Source organism: Euleptes europaea, chromosome 18, assembly GCF_029931775.1.
Source record: "Euleptes europaea isolate rEulEur1 chromosome 18, rEulEur1.hap1, whole genome shotgun sequence".
In the NCBI taxonomy this organism is placed as follows: Eukaryota; Metazoa; Chordata; class Lepidosauria; order Squamata; family Sphaerodactylidae; genus Euleptes; species Euleptes europaea.
Window position 1 is genome coordinate 11,177,746 of NC_079329.1, and position 17,540 is coordinate 11,195,285.

The following is a 17,540-nucleotide window of genomic DNA, read 5'->3' on the forward strand; positions in this document are numbered from 1 at the left end:
GGCTGAGAGAGCTCTATCAGAGCTGTGACTAGCCCAAGGTCACTCATCTGGCTTCATGTGGAGGAGTGGGGGAAACAAAATCAGTTAGCCTCCACCGCTCATGTGGAGGAGTGGGGAATCAAACCCAGTTCCTCCAGAGCAGAGTCCACCGCTCCAAACCACCGCTCTTAACCACCACACCACGCTGGAAGCCTGCATACCAATCCAATTGACTACAAGCTACTTGGCTTCCACCTCTCCCTCGACCCCTTGCTTTCTGTTTCCTCTCACTAGGGCTTTCAGCACTTTCCTGTGTCTCTGCTGCTATGGCAAACAATCCCAACCACTCCATATCTGCTCCACTGGATTCCTCTCCCTCCAGCTGTGTTTAGGGGAGAAACAAACTGATTTGGACTTTTTCCCCACCAGAGGGCAGTAGCGACTCCATTTTAAAAAAATTATTATTTTTCAAATTGGTTTACAATCTTAAGTGTCTTTCAATTCACATAATACATAATATAAACGATTTCTATCTTATCTCTAAACAAGTGTGTATAGTTAACTTCCCCTCTCCCCTCCTCAGTCCATTTAATATCCATATTTCTCTCTTTGTATTCAGTTCTAATTCATTATAATAAACCATATCTGTCAATATCTTAAAATACATTTTTTAACTTTGATAACTTAATTACTTCGAACAATTTGAATTAGTTCAAGTCATATCCCTTTCGACTCCATTTTTCACAAAATGTCATATCAAGTCATATCCCTTTCGACTCCATTTTTCACAACCTCCTCCACCCAGCTAGCTGACAAGAGATCTCCAGGTCACAGAGATCAGTTCACCTGGAGAAAATGGCCGCTTTGGCAATTGGACTCTATGGCATTGCAGTTCACTCCCTCCCCAAACCTCCCCTTCCTCAGTCTCCACCCCAAAAATCTCCAGGTATTTCCCAAGCCAGAGCTGGCAACCCTAAGCGTAGAAGAAGCTCTGTTCGATAAGGTCACTCTAGCCATTTTTTTCTCTCTCCAGGAGGACTAGGGCTCTGACAACTAGCCCTTGAGAAAGTTGGAGACTATGGCTGAATCCGCCAGTAGTAATTAACACAATTTTAATACTAAATTACTGTCAAGTGAACCCCTACAAATGGCTGGGGACATGGGCGTTTGTGAAATAAGGAAATCACTGTGCTCTCAAATTCAGGCCTCCATCTGCTAAATCCACATTGAACACATGAAGCTGCCTTATACAGAATCAGACCCTGGGTCCATCAAAGTCAGTATTGTCTACTCAGACCGGCAGTGCCTCTCCAGGGTCTCAGGCAGAGGTCTTTCACATCACCTATTTGCCCAGTCCATTTAACTGGAGATGCCGGGGATTGAACCTGGGACCTTCTGCATGCCAAGCAGAGGCTCAACCATTAAGCCATGGCCCCTCTCCATGGCTCTCCAGGGTTTCAGGCAGAGGTCTTTCCCATCACCTACTTGCCTAGTCCTTTTGACTGGAGATGCCGGGGATTGAACCTGGGACCTTCTGCATGCCAAGCAGAGGCTCTACCACTGAGCCACGGCCCCTCCCCGGCAATCTAGTTTATGTTGAGGGCTCTGTGAACCAACCCAGAGTTAAACCCAGGGAACTGCCATTTTCTTCCCTTGAGAAGACCTGATGAGCTAATTCTTGAGAACCTCAGCTCAACGAGGAAGGGGGTCAGTCTTACATATGGAAGTGCCTTAGATAGATCAACAAGCTCACTGCTCTCAATGGCCACTGCTGGTGGCTCTCCAAGGTAGACCAAATCCTTTTAACTGGAACTGAACTGTGGACCGTCAGGATGCAAAGCATGTGCTCCCAAGTGTGTGTTAACCTCCACCCTCCACAACCCTTACATCTGCACCAAACGTTTCCAGATAAATCCAGTTTCTACTTGGAACACTGATGCAGTTGACTCTGTGTTGGGGTGGGGGGATATGGATGGGCATCTGTTGATCAGCATATGAACAGGCTTCCTCACATGAATACACGAAGCTGCCTTCTACTGAATCAGACCCTTGGCCCATCAAAGTCAGTATTGTCTACTCAGACCGGCAGCGGCTCTCCAGGGTCTCAGGCAGAGGTCTTTCACATCACCTATTTGCCTGGTCCCTTTAAGTGGAGATGCGGGGGATTGAACCTGGGGCCTTCTGCATGCCAAGCAGAGGCTCTACCACTGAGCCATGGCCCCTCCACCTCGGGAGCTGGTGGGCTCTCCTTCCCTGAAGGTTTTAAAGAAGAGGCTAGATGGCCGCATGTCAGCAATTCTGATTTTATGACCTTAGGCAGGAATGAGAGGAAGGTTTGCATCAGTGTTTGGCTCCTGTGGTCCTTTCTTACATGCCCAGGGTAGTGCCGATTACCACTTTAGGGTCAAGAAACAACTTTCCTCCAGGCCAGAATGGCCAGGGATCCTGGAGGGTTTTTGTTTTTTTGACCATCTTCTGGGTATGGTTACTGTGGGTGGGGGTGGGGGGGAGGTAGTTGTGAATTTCCTGCATTGTGCAGGGGGTTGGACTAGATGACCCTGGTGGTCCCTTCCAACTCTATGATTCTATGAAGCGTTTATTGGTTCCTTTGGAATAATCCCTGCTGAAGGCAAAACTTCTGGGGAGAAGCAAGAAATTCTGGGAGGGGAAAGCGCACATGAGGGAAAAGATTCCACTTCTTTCTTCTCCGTGCGATGCTTTGAATGGCTCTTTCCCATCCCCGTTTTATCTGAATTCTGCAGAATCAGAGTTAGGTCCAGTTTGGCCCCGCTCGAGTTACAGAAAGCGACTCCAAACACATCAAAGCCAATTTTGAAAATTGCCTTTTTAATTAATAATATTCATCCTTATTCAAAAGTCGTATTATTTTGGCAATGAAATGCTTCCCTCCCCTGCTCCCCAGTTAGTTTTTGGAGGCTGCTCGGAAATTATGATCGTATTCCCATGTATCTCTGTCCTCGCACCCAGCCCCCCAAATTTCCCAGGTTATGCTAAGATGACAACTTGGGGGTAAGGCTTCTGTTTGTCTGTTCTACCTTAGACTACCCTCCCCCCTAAATTCACACACAAAGTAGGTGAAGTTTCAAGTGTTCTCCCAAAGTCATGAGAGAGAATCAGAATTTGTGGGGTCATCTCTGGGTGGCTTTAGCATGCTTTCCTTCTCCCACCCCCCACTAAACTTTTCACAAGGCATACATTATTTAGGCCATTTACCATTTTTGAGGCACGATCCTGTTTTTTTTCTTGCGCTCCACGGCTCCCGCTATTCACAGGATGTTCTACAGATACCCAGGTGTGCATTCAGACACCGCGAGGAGCCAACTCTGCTTATTTGTCCCACCAAATATACTGAGGTTTTGCCCTGCACGTGTTCTACCCCCTGGCCACATATGCCTTGGCTTGCCTGCGCAACATTTGGGGCACTTTCTCCCTCTGAGTTTCTCTTTCTCTAACATTTGGGATGTGTAGAGATGTAAGGTATATTTGATGTCCAGGCAGGAGTGTTTGCTTCCAGAACGACAGGGAAGCAATGTCAAAGGGTCAAGTTCTCCCTTCATGAACTCCTGCAGGCCCCTTTTAAAGATAGTCCGTTAAACTGGGTTATACCGCATTCTGCTATTAAAGAGCCTTTGCCTCGCTTTTAAAAAAAAAACTTTCTGGAAACGGTATAGGGGAAGAAGAGATGCTCCAAAGGCCTCTGATACAGAAAGTCCAATGTGCTTCACGGGCGGGCCACATTATCCCCCTTCACATGAGGGGGGCGGCATAGCCAGCCAGCACTGGGAGACTGTAGCTTCCCCAGTAAGAGACTGAACTTTGAGGGAGCGACAGACACCCTTGAACATTCAATAGGACAAAATTGGCTGCAGTGGGGCCTGTCTAGACGACAGTTTTGGAGGGCCGGGTGCCGTCAACTGCAAGAGAGAAGAAAAATATAAATTAGGGGAAGGCTTTTAAAAATATCTATCTATCTATCTATCTATCTATCTATCTATCTATCTATCTATCTATCTATCTATCTATCGTCTGTCTATCTGAAGAAGAAGAAGAAGAGTTGGTTTTTATATGCCAACTTTCTCTACTACTTAAGAGAGAATCAAACTGGCTTACAATCACCTCCCCCCCCACACAACAGACACCCTGTGAGGTAGATGGGGCTGAGAGTGTGTCTAGCCCAAGGTCACCCAGCTGGCTTCATGTGGAGGAATGGGGAATCAAACCCGGTACTCCAGATCAGAGTCCACCACTCCAAACCGCCGCTCTTAACCACTACACCACGCTGGCTCTATCTATCTATCTATCTATCTATCTATCTATCTATCTATCTATCTATCTATCTATCTATCTATCTGTCTGTCTGTCTGTCTGTCTGTCTGTCTGTCTGTCCGTCCCGCCTTTACTACGTGAAGTGGGAAGGTCAGCTAAAGGACCAATGGGGGATCTGGGGCCCTTAATGCCATCCACAAATCCCATTCCTATACTTAGAGTTAAGGAGACCTATTTTCCAACCCAATGGTTTTCTGAAAACAGTAGCTAAAGGGGACATCACAAAACAAAGGGGCTGAGACCCACAACCCCCAGGAATTTGCGCACTCATACAGCTTCAAGGTTCTTTGGAATGTAGGGCCAAGAGTTGGGTTGCCAGCCCCCAGACGGGGCCTGGAGATCTCCCAGAATTACAGCTGATCTCCACTACTGAGATAGGCTTGAGAAATGGCTGCTTTGGAAGGTGGACTCTATGGCATTATACCCTGATGAGGTCCCTCCCATCCCCAAATCCTGCCTTTCCCAGGATCCATCCATCTCCAGTATTTCCCAACCCAGAGTTGGCAACCAAGGTCCAAAGACCCCATGCAAACAGAACTCGGAAGAGTTACGGGCCCTTCCAGAAGATCTTCCTTGGGGTGGTGCTTCCTTCTAGGAGGAGAGGCGTTTCCCAAGGGGAAGGTAGGGTTGCCAGGTCCCTCTTCACCACCGGTGGGAAGTTACTGGGGTGGAGCCTGAAGAGGGCGGGGTTTGGGAGGGGAGGGACTTCAGTGCCATTGAGTCCAGTTGCCAAAGATGCCATTTTCTCAGCTTTGTCGATCTTTATCGGCTGGAGATCAGTTGTAATGGCAGGAGATCTCCAGCTAGTACCTTGAGGTTGGCAGCCCTAGAGGAAGGGATGTCTGTCTTGTTTCTGTACCATGTAGCTTGTAGTTGGCTCCTTTGCATCGCCGCGTGGGGCGCCGCAGGTCCCGGTTGCTGCGAAGGCTTCGTTGTAAGAGGGGCTGGAGGGGTCTTGAGTTATCGCTCATGCTTCGGAAAATTTGGGAAGGAAGGTTCTGGCTGAGAAGGCGAAGGGAGTGTATCTGGCAACGAGAGCGGTGGGAAAGGGATACTACAAAATGCATCGGGACCTTTCAGCCCTCGGGGAGGACAGAGAGGTCTTAGGGACTCATAAAAAGAAAACTGGAAGCCAGGACTGAAGAGCAGCCATGCTGAATCAGACCAATGGGGCATCTTGTCCAGCATCCCATTTCACACAGTGGCTGAACAGATGCCCCTGAAAGAGAATGGGGGTGAAGACTGTTGCCCTCCCCAGCTCTGGTATCTTAAACACAAAGTTCCTATTTAGTCCTTGTGATGAAGAAGAAGGAGGAGAAGAAGAAGAGTTGGTTTTTATATGCCGACTTTCTCTACCTCTTAAGGAAGAATCAAACCGGCTTACAATCACCTTCCCCTCCCCACAACAGACACCCTGTGAGGAAGGTGGGGCTGAGAGAGCTCTAAGAGAGCTGTGACTAGCCCAAGGTCGCCCAGCTGGCTTCGTGTGTAGGAGTGGAGAAACCAACCCGGTTCGCCAGATTAGCCTCCGCTGCTCATGTAGAGGAGAGGGGAATCAAACCCGGTTCTCCAGATCAGAATCCAGCGTTCCAAACCACCGCTCTTGACCACTACACCATGCTGGCCACTGGCTGTCTTATTCCCCATGAATTTGTCTACTCCCTTTTGAAATCCAACTAAACTCCATAAAAGAAGCCGCGGCCTGCATTTTGCAAGATCTTGGCAAGGCTGTTAATGATAGGACATTTTGGAGGTCATTAATTCACAGAGGCGCTGTTAAGTCGGAAGCAACTTGACAGCACATAACATACACAAGCTAGCATCCAACACTACATCCTCTGGCCGCAAATTGTGCAAGGCAATTACTCCTTTAGTAAGGAAGTACCATGTGTCCCCTCCTTCTGTACCGATTTCCTTAGCTGGAGATCTCTAAAACAGGTCAGAGAAGTTACCAGAGCAGTCCAATTATTCTTGAACGGGGAGCCACTGCCACACAGACTAACCTGGACGGAGGTAATGTTGATGGGCCGGTCAATGAGGATCCAAGTGACCGTTTCGTAGCACGGAGGGGTCGACATGGATCCCTGGTAGGTGATGAAACCGAACGTCTCAGGATAAAGATCCTCAAGACTCAGGTCGTGTAGAAGGTAGGCATTGTCTGTAACATTAGAATGGGATCTGCTAGACCAACATCCAGTGTGGACCAGGTATTCTACACCACAGTCTTTTAATATGAATGAACACATGAAGCTGCCTTATACTGAATCAAACCCTCGGTCCATCAAAGTCAGTATTGTCTACTCAGACCAGCAGCGGCTCTCCAAGGTCTCAGGCAGAGTCTTTCACATCACCTACTTGCCTAGTCCCTTTAGCTGGAGATGCCGGGGATTGAACCTGGGACCTTCATGCCAAGCAGATGCTCTACCACTGAGCCACGGCCCCCTCTGGATGATTCCTAAGCAAGCAGGGCTTGAAGGAAACAACCTTCCCTTCTTGGCTGTCCAGAGCATCTGACGATCAAAGTAATAACTGCCTCTGAATATGGAGATCCCTTTTAGCGATCATGATAAGTAGATCTACCCAAAGCTCTAGCCAGGGCAGAACCTGCGACCTTCTGCATGCCAAGCAGATGCTCTACCACTGAGCCACAACTCTTCCTGCATCCCGTCCACATCCCATCTCACAGAAGTGATTTCTAGACATTCATTATGTACTGTGTATTTTCTTTTGTCTGCCCTGAACTTCATAGCCAAATCAGTTTCCACATGGGGCAAAAATTTCTCTTCAAATCTAAATTCTGCCCCCCTTTCATCTTCAGCCTTGCCAATCCCTCCCACTTTTGCCAACGCAACTCCAGCATGATCCGTAACGCCCCCCAAACTGTCCCCGCTTACTTTTATAGGAGATCCGGGTAATGGTCTCTCTGTTTAATAGCCTGGTTAGGAACGGGTTAGGACTTGGCCCGACCTGCAAGCAGAGAAGGGATCAAAAGCCGTGTGTCCCACTCCCTGATTTCCAGCCCACCTCAAGCCCATCGGGGGGGGGGGGTGTCTGCCCGTTGGCCAAAGATGGACTCACATTAGCAAAGATTGAAATAACAGCCAAGCCATTGGGGTTGCGTGAGGCCTCTGAGATGTTAGGGTACAGCTCTTGGTTGTAGTGGATCAACTGTACCTAGGGGTCAGTAGGAAAAGGAACAGAATGTCTTTTCAGGATCAGAGGAATATGCCTATTATATTAGGTGCATTGGAACATAGGCAGGATGGTGCTGCTGGAGTTGTCTTGCTTGTGGGCTTCCTAGAGGCACCTGGTTGGCCACTGTGTGAACAGACTGCTGGACTTGATAGACCTTGGTCTGATCCAGCAGGGCCTTTCTTATGTTCTTATGTCTACATGCACATTGCAAGAGAGAGGATAGTATATGAAGCTTGTCTTCTGCCAGCAGAGAATTATGATTCTGGCTAGGGATGCCAGTCTCCAGGTGGGACCTGGGGATCCCCTGGGATTACAGTTCATCTCCAGACTACAGAAATAAGTTCTCCTGGACAAAATGGATGCTTTGGAGGGTGGATTCTATGGCATTGTGCCCCACTGAGGTCCCTGCCCCCCCCGGCTCCATCCCCAAATCTCCAGGAGTTTCCCAACCTGGATCTGGCAACCCTACCCCGCCCCCCATCCCCAGCCAGCGGCCGGGGGGACCTGGCAACCCTCGTTCCAGCTGATCTGGAAGAGTCACTTTCTCCCAAATCCAATCCGTAAGGGGAAACACAACTTCCACATCCCACCGTTTACATCTCATGCGTAGTTCAGCTTAAATCTGTCCTAGAATGCTGGCTTGCATTTTGGAAGTTTAACTTAATTCCTCCTATGTTGTCTCTTAGTTGAAAAAATATATTCAGATTTTTCTAAATGTCTCTGGCCACTAGAGCATCCCTAACAAGTGTTTGCCCAGCCTCTGCTTAAAGACTGCCCAAAATGTCTACAGGGACTCTCTTTTCCTACGAGGGTATGTTTGAAATGTGTAAACAGCTTGCCCGGCGCTGTTAACTTGAACGGCAACTGATTCTGCATGCCTAAACTAGCCCTCTGAGCTTAAAAGAGCCCGTAAAAGGCAGCCGTTCATTTTCATGGCTGCAGAAGGTGAATGGAGAAGGGTCGGCGGCCACCTCGGCAGAAAAGCTCTCGCCGTCGATCCAGTGCTCGGAGCCAAATCCGTCCTCGCTGCCAAAATGCAGACGTATCTCCTGGAGCCGGTGGCTGTACAGAAGAGGCCCCCCAGAAACGTTGACCAGCTGTAGCGGATCTGGACGAAAGGACACGTGCCGCCCCGTGTTGTACATGGTGCCGCTGACCTGCAGGGGGAGACAACGAGGTGGGGAAAGCAGCGGAAAGAGACTGGGATGGACGGTGGTGTTGGAAAACGCCGTCAAGTCGCAGCTGACTTATGGCGACCCCGTAGGGTTTTCAAGGCAAGAGGTGAAAATTAGAAGAAGAGATGGTTTTTATATGCCGACTTTGTCTACCACTTAAGGGAGAATTTAACCGGCTTACAACCACCTTCCCCTCTGCACAACAGACACCCTGTGAGGTAGGTGGGGCTGAGAGAGCTGTGGCTAGCCCAAGGTCACCCAGCTGGCTTCATATGAAGGAGTGGGGAAACAAATCCAGTTCACCAGATTATCCTCTGCCACTCATGTGGAGGAGCGGGGAATCAAACCTGGTTCTCCAGATCAGAGTCCACTGCTCCGAACCACCGCTCTTAACCACTACACCACGCTGGCTCTCAAACCATAAGTGGTTTGCCATTGCCTGCCTCTGTGTAACAACCCTGGACTTCCTTCCCACCCAAGTACTAACCAGGGTTGACCCTGCTTAGCTTCCAGGATCTGACAAATCGAGTTAGCCTGGGCCATCCAGGTCTGGGCGGGAGGCACATAATTTCTTCAACCATTACGTGGCCTTGGATAAACCCTTGTTGCCTACCTTGAAGGGTCGCTGTCACAGATCCTGAGATAATGAACATGAGAGCCCTGAGGGACCATACCAAAGGTCCACTAGTCCAGCACCCATTTTCTCTGTGGCCAATCAGATTTCTGGGGAAGCCCTCAAGCAGAGTATAAAGCAATAGCCCTCCACTGCTGCCCCCCTCTCAGAAAATGATGCCAGTGGGACACTGCCTCTGCATATGGAGGTTCCATTTAACTATCACAGTTACTCTGACATAAGCTCTATAGATCTTACCCACCTTCTTCCCACCTGTGCTGAGGCGAAGAGGAAGAAGGAAAGGGTCAAACACCATCTGACTTGTGTTCACATCCAGTGGCGACTGGCGTTTGCCAATGGCGCAGAGACTCCAAGCTGAATTCACCAGACCCCAGAACGGTGGGCCTGGAAGAGAACGAGAGGACACTTTTGCTTCTGGGGCTGCCATGTCCTGCCCTGAATCTTGATGAAGAGCTAGCAAAGTACTCACTGGCCATTTATGCAGGGACAATTTTGATGCTTGCTTCAAAGCTCTTTTTTAAAATGCGACCTTTAAAATGCTTATTCACGGCCCGATGCTCCTTCGTTCCTATTTGCATAACCATTAGCGTGTGCATAGCTAACTTGCAGCTGTGATTTTGCATGCTTGTTTGAGGGGATTCTTCGCGGTGGGGGCAGAGCAAATGCAAAAGGTCGCGCTAAAAGGGCTCTTAAGAAATGCAACGCAGGTGTGCACCAGCTTCGCAGTCACTTCCTGAATGATGGTTCAGCGTGTGAAAAACTAAAAAAAATATGCAGGCCAATTCAGCCTGGAACACACTGCTAATTACCAAGCGTAAATGGCCACTATTTATTTCCCCATAGGTGGGAGTACTAAAAGGACAGAGGTGGGAACACTGTCTGGGGAGTATTTCCCCCAGGGGACGGCAGAAGCCAGGACTTTGTCTGCCTAAGTATGCACAAAGCATGCCTGCATGCATGGAGCATGTTAGGCAAAGCACACAACAGCATTTCATGTCACCAGCGTCCTTTATTTCTTTCAAAATCCCTGGATGTAGCCACTAGAGACCATTTTCACACTCGAGGCTTTAAGAGCACCTTTGTGTGAGCATCTCTCCCAGAGCTGGTGTGAAGACTGTTAATAGAGAATAGAATGGGGGAAAGAAATTAAATGTCCTTTCTAGCCATTGATGGTTTCACATCTGCAAGAAAACTAGTTTGATGGGGAGAGGGGAGACTCAGAATGCTTCCACAATAGGCGATTGGCTCCACTTTGAATGCTCTGAAAATCCCTGCTGGGGTTTGAGAGCCAAACGTTATGTCCCATTGTCCTTCTGTGGTTTGCGCCGATCTTTCTGGAAATATTGGAGTCAAAGTGGATTTCCGTACTGAAAGGATGGGAAGGTGCTCTAGTGATAACCTACTTCCAATTTTTTAAAAACATCCCTTGAATGTGTTTGTGTGTAGGGGGAATGACAGGTACGAGAGGATGAACATACGGAGCTGGGGGATGGAAGGTTTGCAGATTTGCAAATTTGCACCTTCCTGTCCACCTGATGGGAAAATCCACTTTGCCTCTGATCTTTTGGAAATTTAGATCCAAGCAGATTTGGAGAAGAGTGTGCCAAACATGGGGAAAAGGCTGATAGGAGGAGAAGGAGGGGGTGGATGAGGAGGAGGAGGAAAAAAATCGGTTCTCCAGATCACAGTCCACCGCTCGAAACCATAGCTCTTAACCACTACACCACGCTGGCACACTGGGGAATGACATTATTTGGATGGTCCAACCCCCCACCCTGCTCCTATTGGGTCGCAAAACTGAACCAAAAACTCCACGTGGAAGCAGCTTGTGTGTGTCTAGATGTCTGGGTGTGAGAGAGTCAGTTTTACAGATCGATCCAAAAAGTATTCACTCCGGAATAAACCCCACTGCGCCAAAGGGGGCCTTTTAATGTAGGTTGCATGTGAGTTTTAACTCTAGTCTTCATCCGAGGAAGAGAGAGACAGTAGAAATGCTCGATAAGGGTTGCACGTTTTTATTTTTTAACTCTGGGCATACGTGGGCTTGTGAATACACACAGCCTTCATGGTGCGTACGTGCACAAAGGTTTTAACCAAGAGGGATATGTGTGCCCTTAAGAAAGTGCTAGGAGAACCCATTTTTTCCATTTATTGTTATGTATTGGGGAAATATTGCAATAAGCAACACATTAAACAAAAAGAAAAGAAAAAGAAAAAAGAACCAGAACAGGGTCTGCAAGAAAATAGATTCAGATTCACACTATCTGTGCGTGTGTGTTAACCAGAGAGGCAACTTTCGGTTTATACCTACGCAGCATGTTCCTATTACGCACGAGAAAGTCCATTTTAGTCAGCTTGAGCATTTGTTACAACCATCCCGTTTCTCTCAGCTAAGCTGCCTCTGCGCGTTTGAAGAAGGCACAAGAAATAGTTTTTACTGAGGTGGTGTATACGTGCGTTCTCGCCACGCAAAATGTCTGCCCTCTTCCCTCTAGGTGCGCCGGGGCTCGCTTCCTTCCTCGTTCCCTCAGTGGTTCGGCGTGTTTTTGCATTCTCGTCAGCATGTGTATATATTTAATTTCTTCCTCCCCTCCCCAAAAAACCCTGCTTTCTCTCAGCATGGGAATAGGTCCCGTCCCTTCCCGTCTCCCGCTCCCCAGACCTGTGGGGGCCACTGTGGGTTCGAGCCCACCATACCCAGTTCTTCCCCCTCACAGCACACACAAACACAGAGACTGTGGCCCTGTTTCCCTCTGCCTGCTGTTCGCTGCATCGCCGGAGCGGGCGAGGGAGATATTAAATATTAATGCAGACTCTTGCAGTCACAAAGCCCAGCCCCCCGCCCGCCTCGGCACTGCATACAGGCACGGCACACCAGCCTCTCCCGAACCAGTGTTCCCTCCATCGCCGCACGGCTGAGGAGACACCCCCCACCCGGGACTCCGCAAGTCATCCCCAACCTGCGACGCAGGGGGTCAGGAGAGAGGCGCAGACGCCCATCTGGCGTCGAGAAAAACCTCAATTGGCAATCTGGGGAACGGTGCCAGCGTTCCGCGCCAAGGAGAAGCCCGATCCTGAGCTGGGAATTGATCGTGCAAAAAGAGCCCTTCTGCGTGCACCCGTTCAACTTGGTGCGGGGTGATTCCGGCGGTGAGGCTCGAGGGAAATCTGTTTCATTTGGAAGTTTCGAAGTGGGGTCAAGGCTTCGGAAAGGAAGGAGGGGGATGATGGGGGGACGTTTGTCATCTGAAAGGAGAAAAGGGGGACATCTCTGATTTCAGGGTGGACGAAAGCAAAACGTGGAGAGAGGCCAGGTCTATTTAGGGGGAAATGGGAGTTTTGAAACGAGGCAGCAGATTCCCAAGGGGCACATGTTCCGCTCTCCGAGTGAAATCCAGGCCGAGACCCATTCTGCTTTCTCAGCTTTTATCAGACATCGGTCTGAGCGTTTCTGCTCCACCATGACCAGAAGCAAGCTAGCCTTTTAAAGGAAGGATGTAAAAATGCTACAGAAATTCTACCATAGAATCATAGGGTTGGAAGGGACCACCAGGGTCATCTAGTCCAACCCCCTGCACAATGCAGGAAATTCACCACTACCTTCCCCACACACACACACCCAGTGACCACTACTCCACGCCAAGAAGATGGCAAAGCCAAGTGTGAGATGTCACCCCATCACAAGTAGAAGAATATAAACATGCCATCATGGGAGTAGCAAAATGCCCCCTAACTTATTGTCTTATCTCCAAAACGATTTCTCCATCCACCCTCTTTCATTACCACTCATCTTTCTCCCATTCCCCGCATATCCCATAACTCATCCATTTACTTTTCATTTCCATTCCTCTTTTTCTTGGGTAGACCCGCTTCCATTTGCCACGTGCCTCCATCCCAACACTCACCCAATCCATTCTCCTTTAAGAAGAGTTGGTTTTTATACGCCGACTTTCTCTACCACTTAAGGAAGAATCAAACCGGCTTACAGTCACCTTCCCCTCCCCTCCCCACAACAGACACCCTGCAAGGTAGGTGGGGCTGAGAGAGCTCTAAGAGAGCTGTGACTTAGCCCAAGGTCACCCAGCTGGTTTCATGTGCAGGAGTGGGGAAACCAACCCGGGTCACCAGATTTGTGTCCACCACTCATGTGTAGGAGTGGGGAATCAAACCCGGTTCTCCAGATTAGAGTCCACTGCTCTTAAACACCATACCACACAGGCTCTCCAGAACTAGCCTGCTGAATCAGACCAAGGCTGCATAGAGTTTGGCATTTTGGATCCAACCATGACCCGCTAGACCCCCTCCTCTTCCACCTGGGGCAGCAAGACTATGATGTAAGAGCCATGTCCTGACATTTCTCCCCCCTCATCCATGTGAACACTGATTCCAATCATGGAGGCTCTATTTCACTTGTTATTGCTAATATTCATTGAGAGAGCCATCTTCCATAAATTTGTCTAGTCCCTTTTTAAAAAGAACATCCATCTGAAATAAAGATTTCTGATCCAATCTCCCAGTATCTTTTCTTCCTCCCTTAATAGTGCGTCTTCAGCGAAGAAAGCCAGCATCAGCTACTCTACTGATCTTTATGCCCTCCTGTGGTGTGAGTTCCATAGGCCATTGGCCAATATGGTATTGTGCGAAGAAGAGGAAAAACGTTTGCTTTAATGGCTACACAGCAAAATACTTGCGGCTGTCTATGTTCTGTTCCAAGAAGAATTGTTGCAAGGTGGATTTTCAGTCCACATGTTGCCCCATCAGAGATTAGGGAGAATCATCTGGGGGGAGCATATTAAAAAGGAAGAAGAAAGAAGGGGCTAATAGAATCATAGACTCAGAGAAGGAGCCATAGAGGCCATCTAGTCCAACCCCCTGCTTAATGCAGGATCAGCCTAGAGCATCCCTGACAAGTGCCTGTCCAGCCTCTGCTTAAAGACTGCCAGTGAGGGGGAGCTCACCACCTCCCCAGGTAGCTGATTCCAATGTTGAACAACTCTTACCGTAAAAATGTTTCTCATAATATCCAGCCAGTACCTTTCTGCCTGCAATTTAAACCCATTATAGCGAGTCCTATCTTCTGGGTTAAATCACCACTGGCTGTCTGAGACTTCCCCCGCGATCACCTGTGAGCAAGGGCTCGTACCTGGCACAAAGCTACCATGAAGAGTCTCCTTGTACGCCCACCAGTCTTCATAGGTCTTTGCAGGAACGAACTGCACTGGAGGAAAAGAGAAATGAACACATGAAGTTGCCTTCTTCTGCCTTCTACCAGACCCTTGGCCCATCCAAGTCAGTATTGTCTACTCGGACTGGCAGCGGCTCTCCAGGGTCTCAGGCAGAGGTCTTTCACACCACCTACTTGCCTAGTCCCTTTAACTGGAGATGCCGGGTATTGAACCTGGGACCTTCTGCATACCAAGCAGAGGCTCTATCACTAAGCCACAGCCCCTCCCCATGGAACTCGAAGGGCAAAGTACCTCTCCTTGAAGACCCTGTACATACAGGTGAGTGTTACCTAGCTTTTCCTCCAAGGAGGTCAAGGTGTTTCTCTTCCCTCTCTTATCCTCACAATAACCCTGTGAGGTAGATTAGTCAGAGTGATAGTGACCATCCTATGGTCAGCCAGTGGACTTTAAGGATGAACAGGGATTTGAATCTGGGTCTCAACAGTTTTCACCCTACATAATAATAACTCTCCTAACAAAATCAATCTATCCTTCCTTCCTTGCTTGCATGATTGATATGTAGAAAAACTTTTTTTTTAAGACCAAGAGATGGACAGATAGCCAGGAGAAGAAGTTCCGGGACTTGACAGGCCAAAAGAAGTTACATCCCTGGCACAAAAAGTCCCAGAGATGTGAGTGACCTGCCTGTGATAAGGCTTGCCGGTGAGGGGAAAGCACACTGCACATGCCCAGAGGCTCTTTTGACTTAATTATATCGCTTCATGAAATTTTCTAGGGTGGAGTGTTCCAGTTCCAATTAAACCTCGCATAGTCGACATATAGAAAAATACGGGTGATAGATGAGCAAACACACACAGAGACGAGGATGGCTGCGTAGATTAGATATGTAGAAAGATACAAAAGAAGAGGGTGGATTTCATAGGAATAGATTGGCCATTGTGGGTAAATCAGGATGTAAGAAAATGCATTTAACAAAAAGGGAAGATAAACAAACATGGGGTGGGTGAAATATACATCAGATTAGATAGATAGACAGACAGACAGACAGACAGGAAGATAGATAGGAAGATATAGATAGATAGGATAATACACATCTCTAGATAACTACACATTTGTAGATAAATACAGATAGATAGATGATAGATACATAGATAGTAGTTAGAGATAGAATCTAGAACATTTCTAGATAACTACACATTTGTAGAGATGATAGATGGATAGATAGATGGATAGATGGATGGATAGATGGATGGATAGAAGGATAGATAGATAGAAGGATAGATAGATAGATGGATAGATGGATAGAAGGATAGATAGATAGATAGGTACACATCTATCTGACTGGGGTCTGCCCCCTGCCTCCAGCCCAGATTAACCTTCGTCTTCCAGGGGGTTCCCTCGCCTCCAGCAACTCGCCCCCCTCCCCCCCGTCCCAGGCTGACCCCCCTCCCCGTCTCTCTCCCCCGAGTCGACCCTTACCAGCCACACAAGTTGCTGCCAGGACTCCCAGCAGGTAAAGCCCCCCCAGGCCGGTCCCCATCGCGGCGTGGGGGATTGGGGTGGGGGGTCTCAGAAGCGGAGGCGACCCCTCCTCGGCATCCCTCCTGGCGGCCCCCGGTCCACTGGTTCCCGACGCCCCCCCAGTTGCCCCCCTACCGTCCCTGCCAGCCTATTGCCCCTATTGCCATCGCGTCCGCGGCCCCCCCCCCCTGCCGCTGGTCTAGGTCTCCTTCCAGCCCTCCATCTTCCTCCCGCCCCCTCCCCAGGGGATGCCCCCAACGCCCCTCCCCTCGCAGGGTCAGCGGGATTGGGTAGAGGGGGGGGGAGAGGGAGCAAGAGGTGTGAAGGGGGGGTGGCGGCGAGGTGGGAGGTCACTCCTGGCGTCGGGGCATCCTCCAGCCCCCTCCTTCCCTCTCCGGGGGGGGGGAATGAGCTGTGGGACTCCCTGCTGCGTGGGTCGGAGGGGGATCGGAGGGGGAGGCGAGCTGGGGAGTCCCTGGCTGCACTTCTGCCTCGTCCCGCTGCCCTTTCCCGCCCCCCTCTGCCCTGCCCCCTATTCTTCCACCAGTGATGCTCTCAGGACCCTCCCTTCATTCACCTGTCCCCTCCACCGCCGCACCTTCTCTTTCCTCCCTCTCCCCCGGCCCCCTTCTGGCTGCCCTGTTTTATCCCACCCACCGACCCCTTTTGGGGCGCGAGAGCCTCCCTCTTGCCCCCAAACCTTTCCCTGCCCCGGCTGGTCCACCTTCCCCACCCCCTGCTCTTCTCCAGCCTCCCCTTCGCCCTCGCCCTCCTCCCACTCTTTACTCTTCTTCCCTGGACGGCGGCATCCCCCCGTCCCTTCTTCCCCGCATCTCTCGCGCAGCCTTCCCTGGCCCCCTCCTGCCTGCCCCCACCTTCTCAAATGCACAGATCGCTCTCTCTCTCTCTGCCTCTCTCTCTTTCTTTCCCTTCCCCACTCCCGAGGGACCCAGAGGGATGCAACTGGGGGGGGGGGGGAGAGATGTTTTAAGGTGGAGTGGCGGAAATCTCCAAATCTGCTTTTACCTCCAGCTCACCGCAGGATGCCCCGACCTCGTGCTGCATCACCCGGCGATCCTTTTGCCCCAGGGAGAAGGGGCAAGATGGGAACGATCCTCACCTTTGGAGATCCGGTCTCAACTGAGAAGCAAATCCTTTTGTCTCTGTAACCTCTTGCAAGCCTCGCCTATTGCTTAAGAATTACTGTGTAGTTAGCCATTGTTAGACTTTCTGGTTTTCATGCTGTTTTGCTCCCACGAATATTTTACTCTCTGTAAGGAGCACGTTTCTTTAGAATAAATCTTTGAGACCCTGTCCTTCAGTGTGACTCCTCTGAAGATGCCGGCCGCAGCTACTGGCGAAACGTCAGGAAAGAAAATGCCAAGACCACGGTTACACAGCCCGGATAACCTACGAGAACCAATAAATCTTTGACTTTACTTTAAAGTCTGCGAAACCTTTTTTGGGGCTCAGGGCTAAATCTAAAGTGCCTATGCGTGTGTG

General features: G+C 49.6%; 1 protein-coding gene across 2 annotated transcripts; it reads right to left on the reverse strand.

Moving 5' to 3' along the window:
• Window positions 1–3,815: 3,815 nt before the first annotated feature.
• On the reverse strand, window positions 3,816–16,070 carry CA11 (carbonic anhydrase 11). Of its 2 annotated transcripts, none has more exons than XM_056863397.1 (9): window positions 15,996–16,070; window positions 14,474–14,548; window positions 9,572–9,714; window positions 8,493–8,678; window positions 7,405–7,500; window positions 7,221–7,293; window positions 6,330–6,484; window positions 5,186–5,351; window positions 3,816–3,914 (listed from the first exon to the last, which is right to left on the reverse strand). In XM_056863397.1, exons 1-9 carry the CDS (start codon window positions 16,054–16,056, stop codon window positions 3,880–3,882), a joined length of 990 nt encoding a protein of 329 aa, XP_056719375.1. In that variant the 5' UTR covers window positions 16,057–16,070; the 3' UTR covers window positions 3,816–3,879. The 2 variants fall into 2 exon arrangements, with proteins under 2 accessions (XP_056719375.1, XP_056719376.1); XM_056863398.1 differs by having other exon boundaries at window positions 14,474–14,543; window positions 15,996–16,019.
• Window positions 16,071–17,540: the final 1,470 nt, after the last annotated feature.

Bases quoted from the DNA above. Each gene is read 5' to 3' on its own strand.
- CA11 (XM_056863397.1), bottom strand. From the start codon at position 16,056: ATGGGGACCGGCCTGGGGGGGCTTTACCTGCTGGGAGTCCTGGCAGCA. The intron at 9,715-14,473 runs GTACGAGCCCTT...GTTCTCTTCCAG, and splicing joins TCATGGTAGCTTTGTGCCAG to GCCCACCGTTCTGGGGTCTG. The intron at 5,352-6,329 runs GTTAGTCTGTGT...TCTCGTTGCCAG, and splicing joins TCAACATTACCTCCGTCCAG to ATACACTCCCTTCGCCTTCT.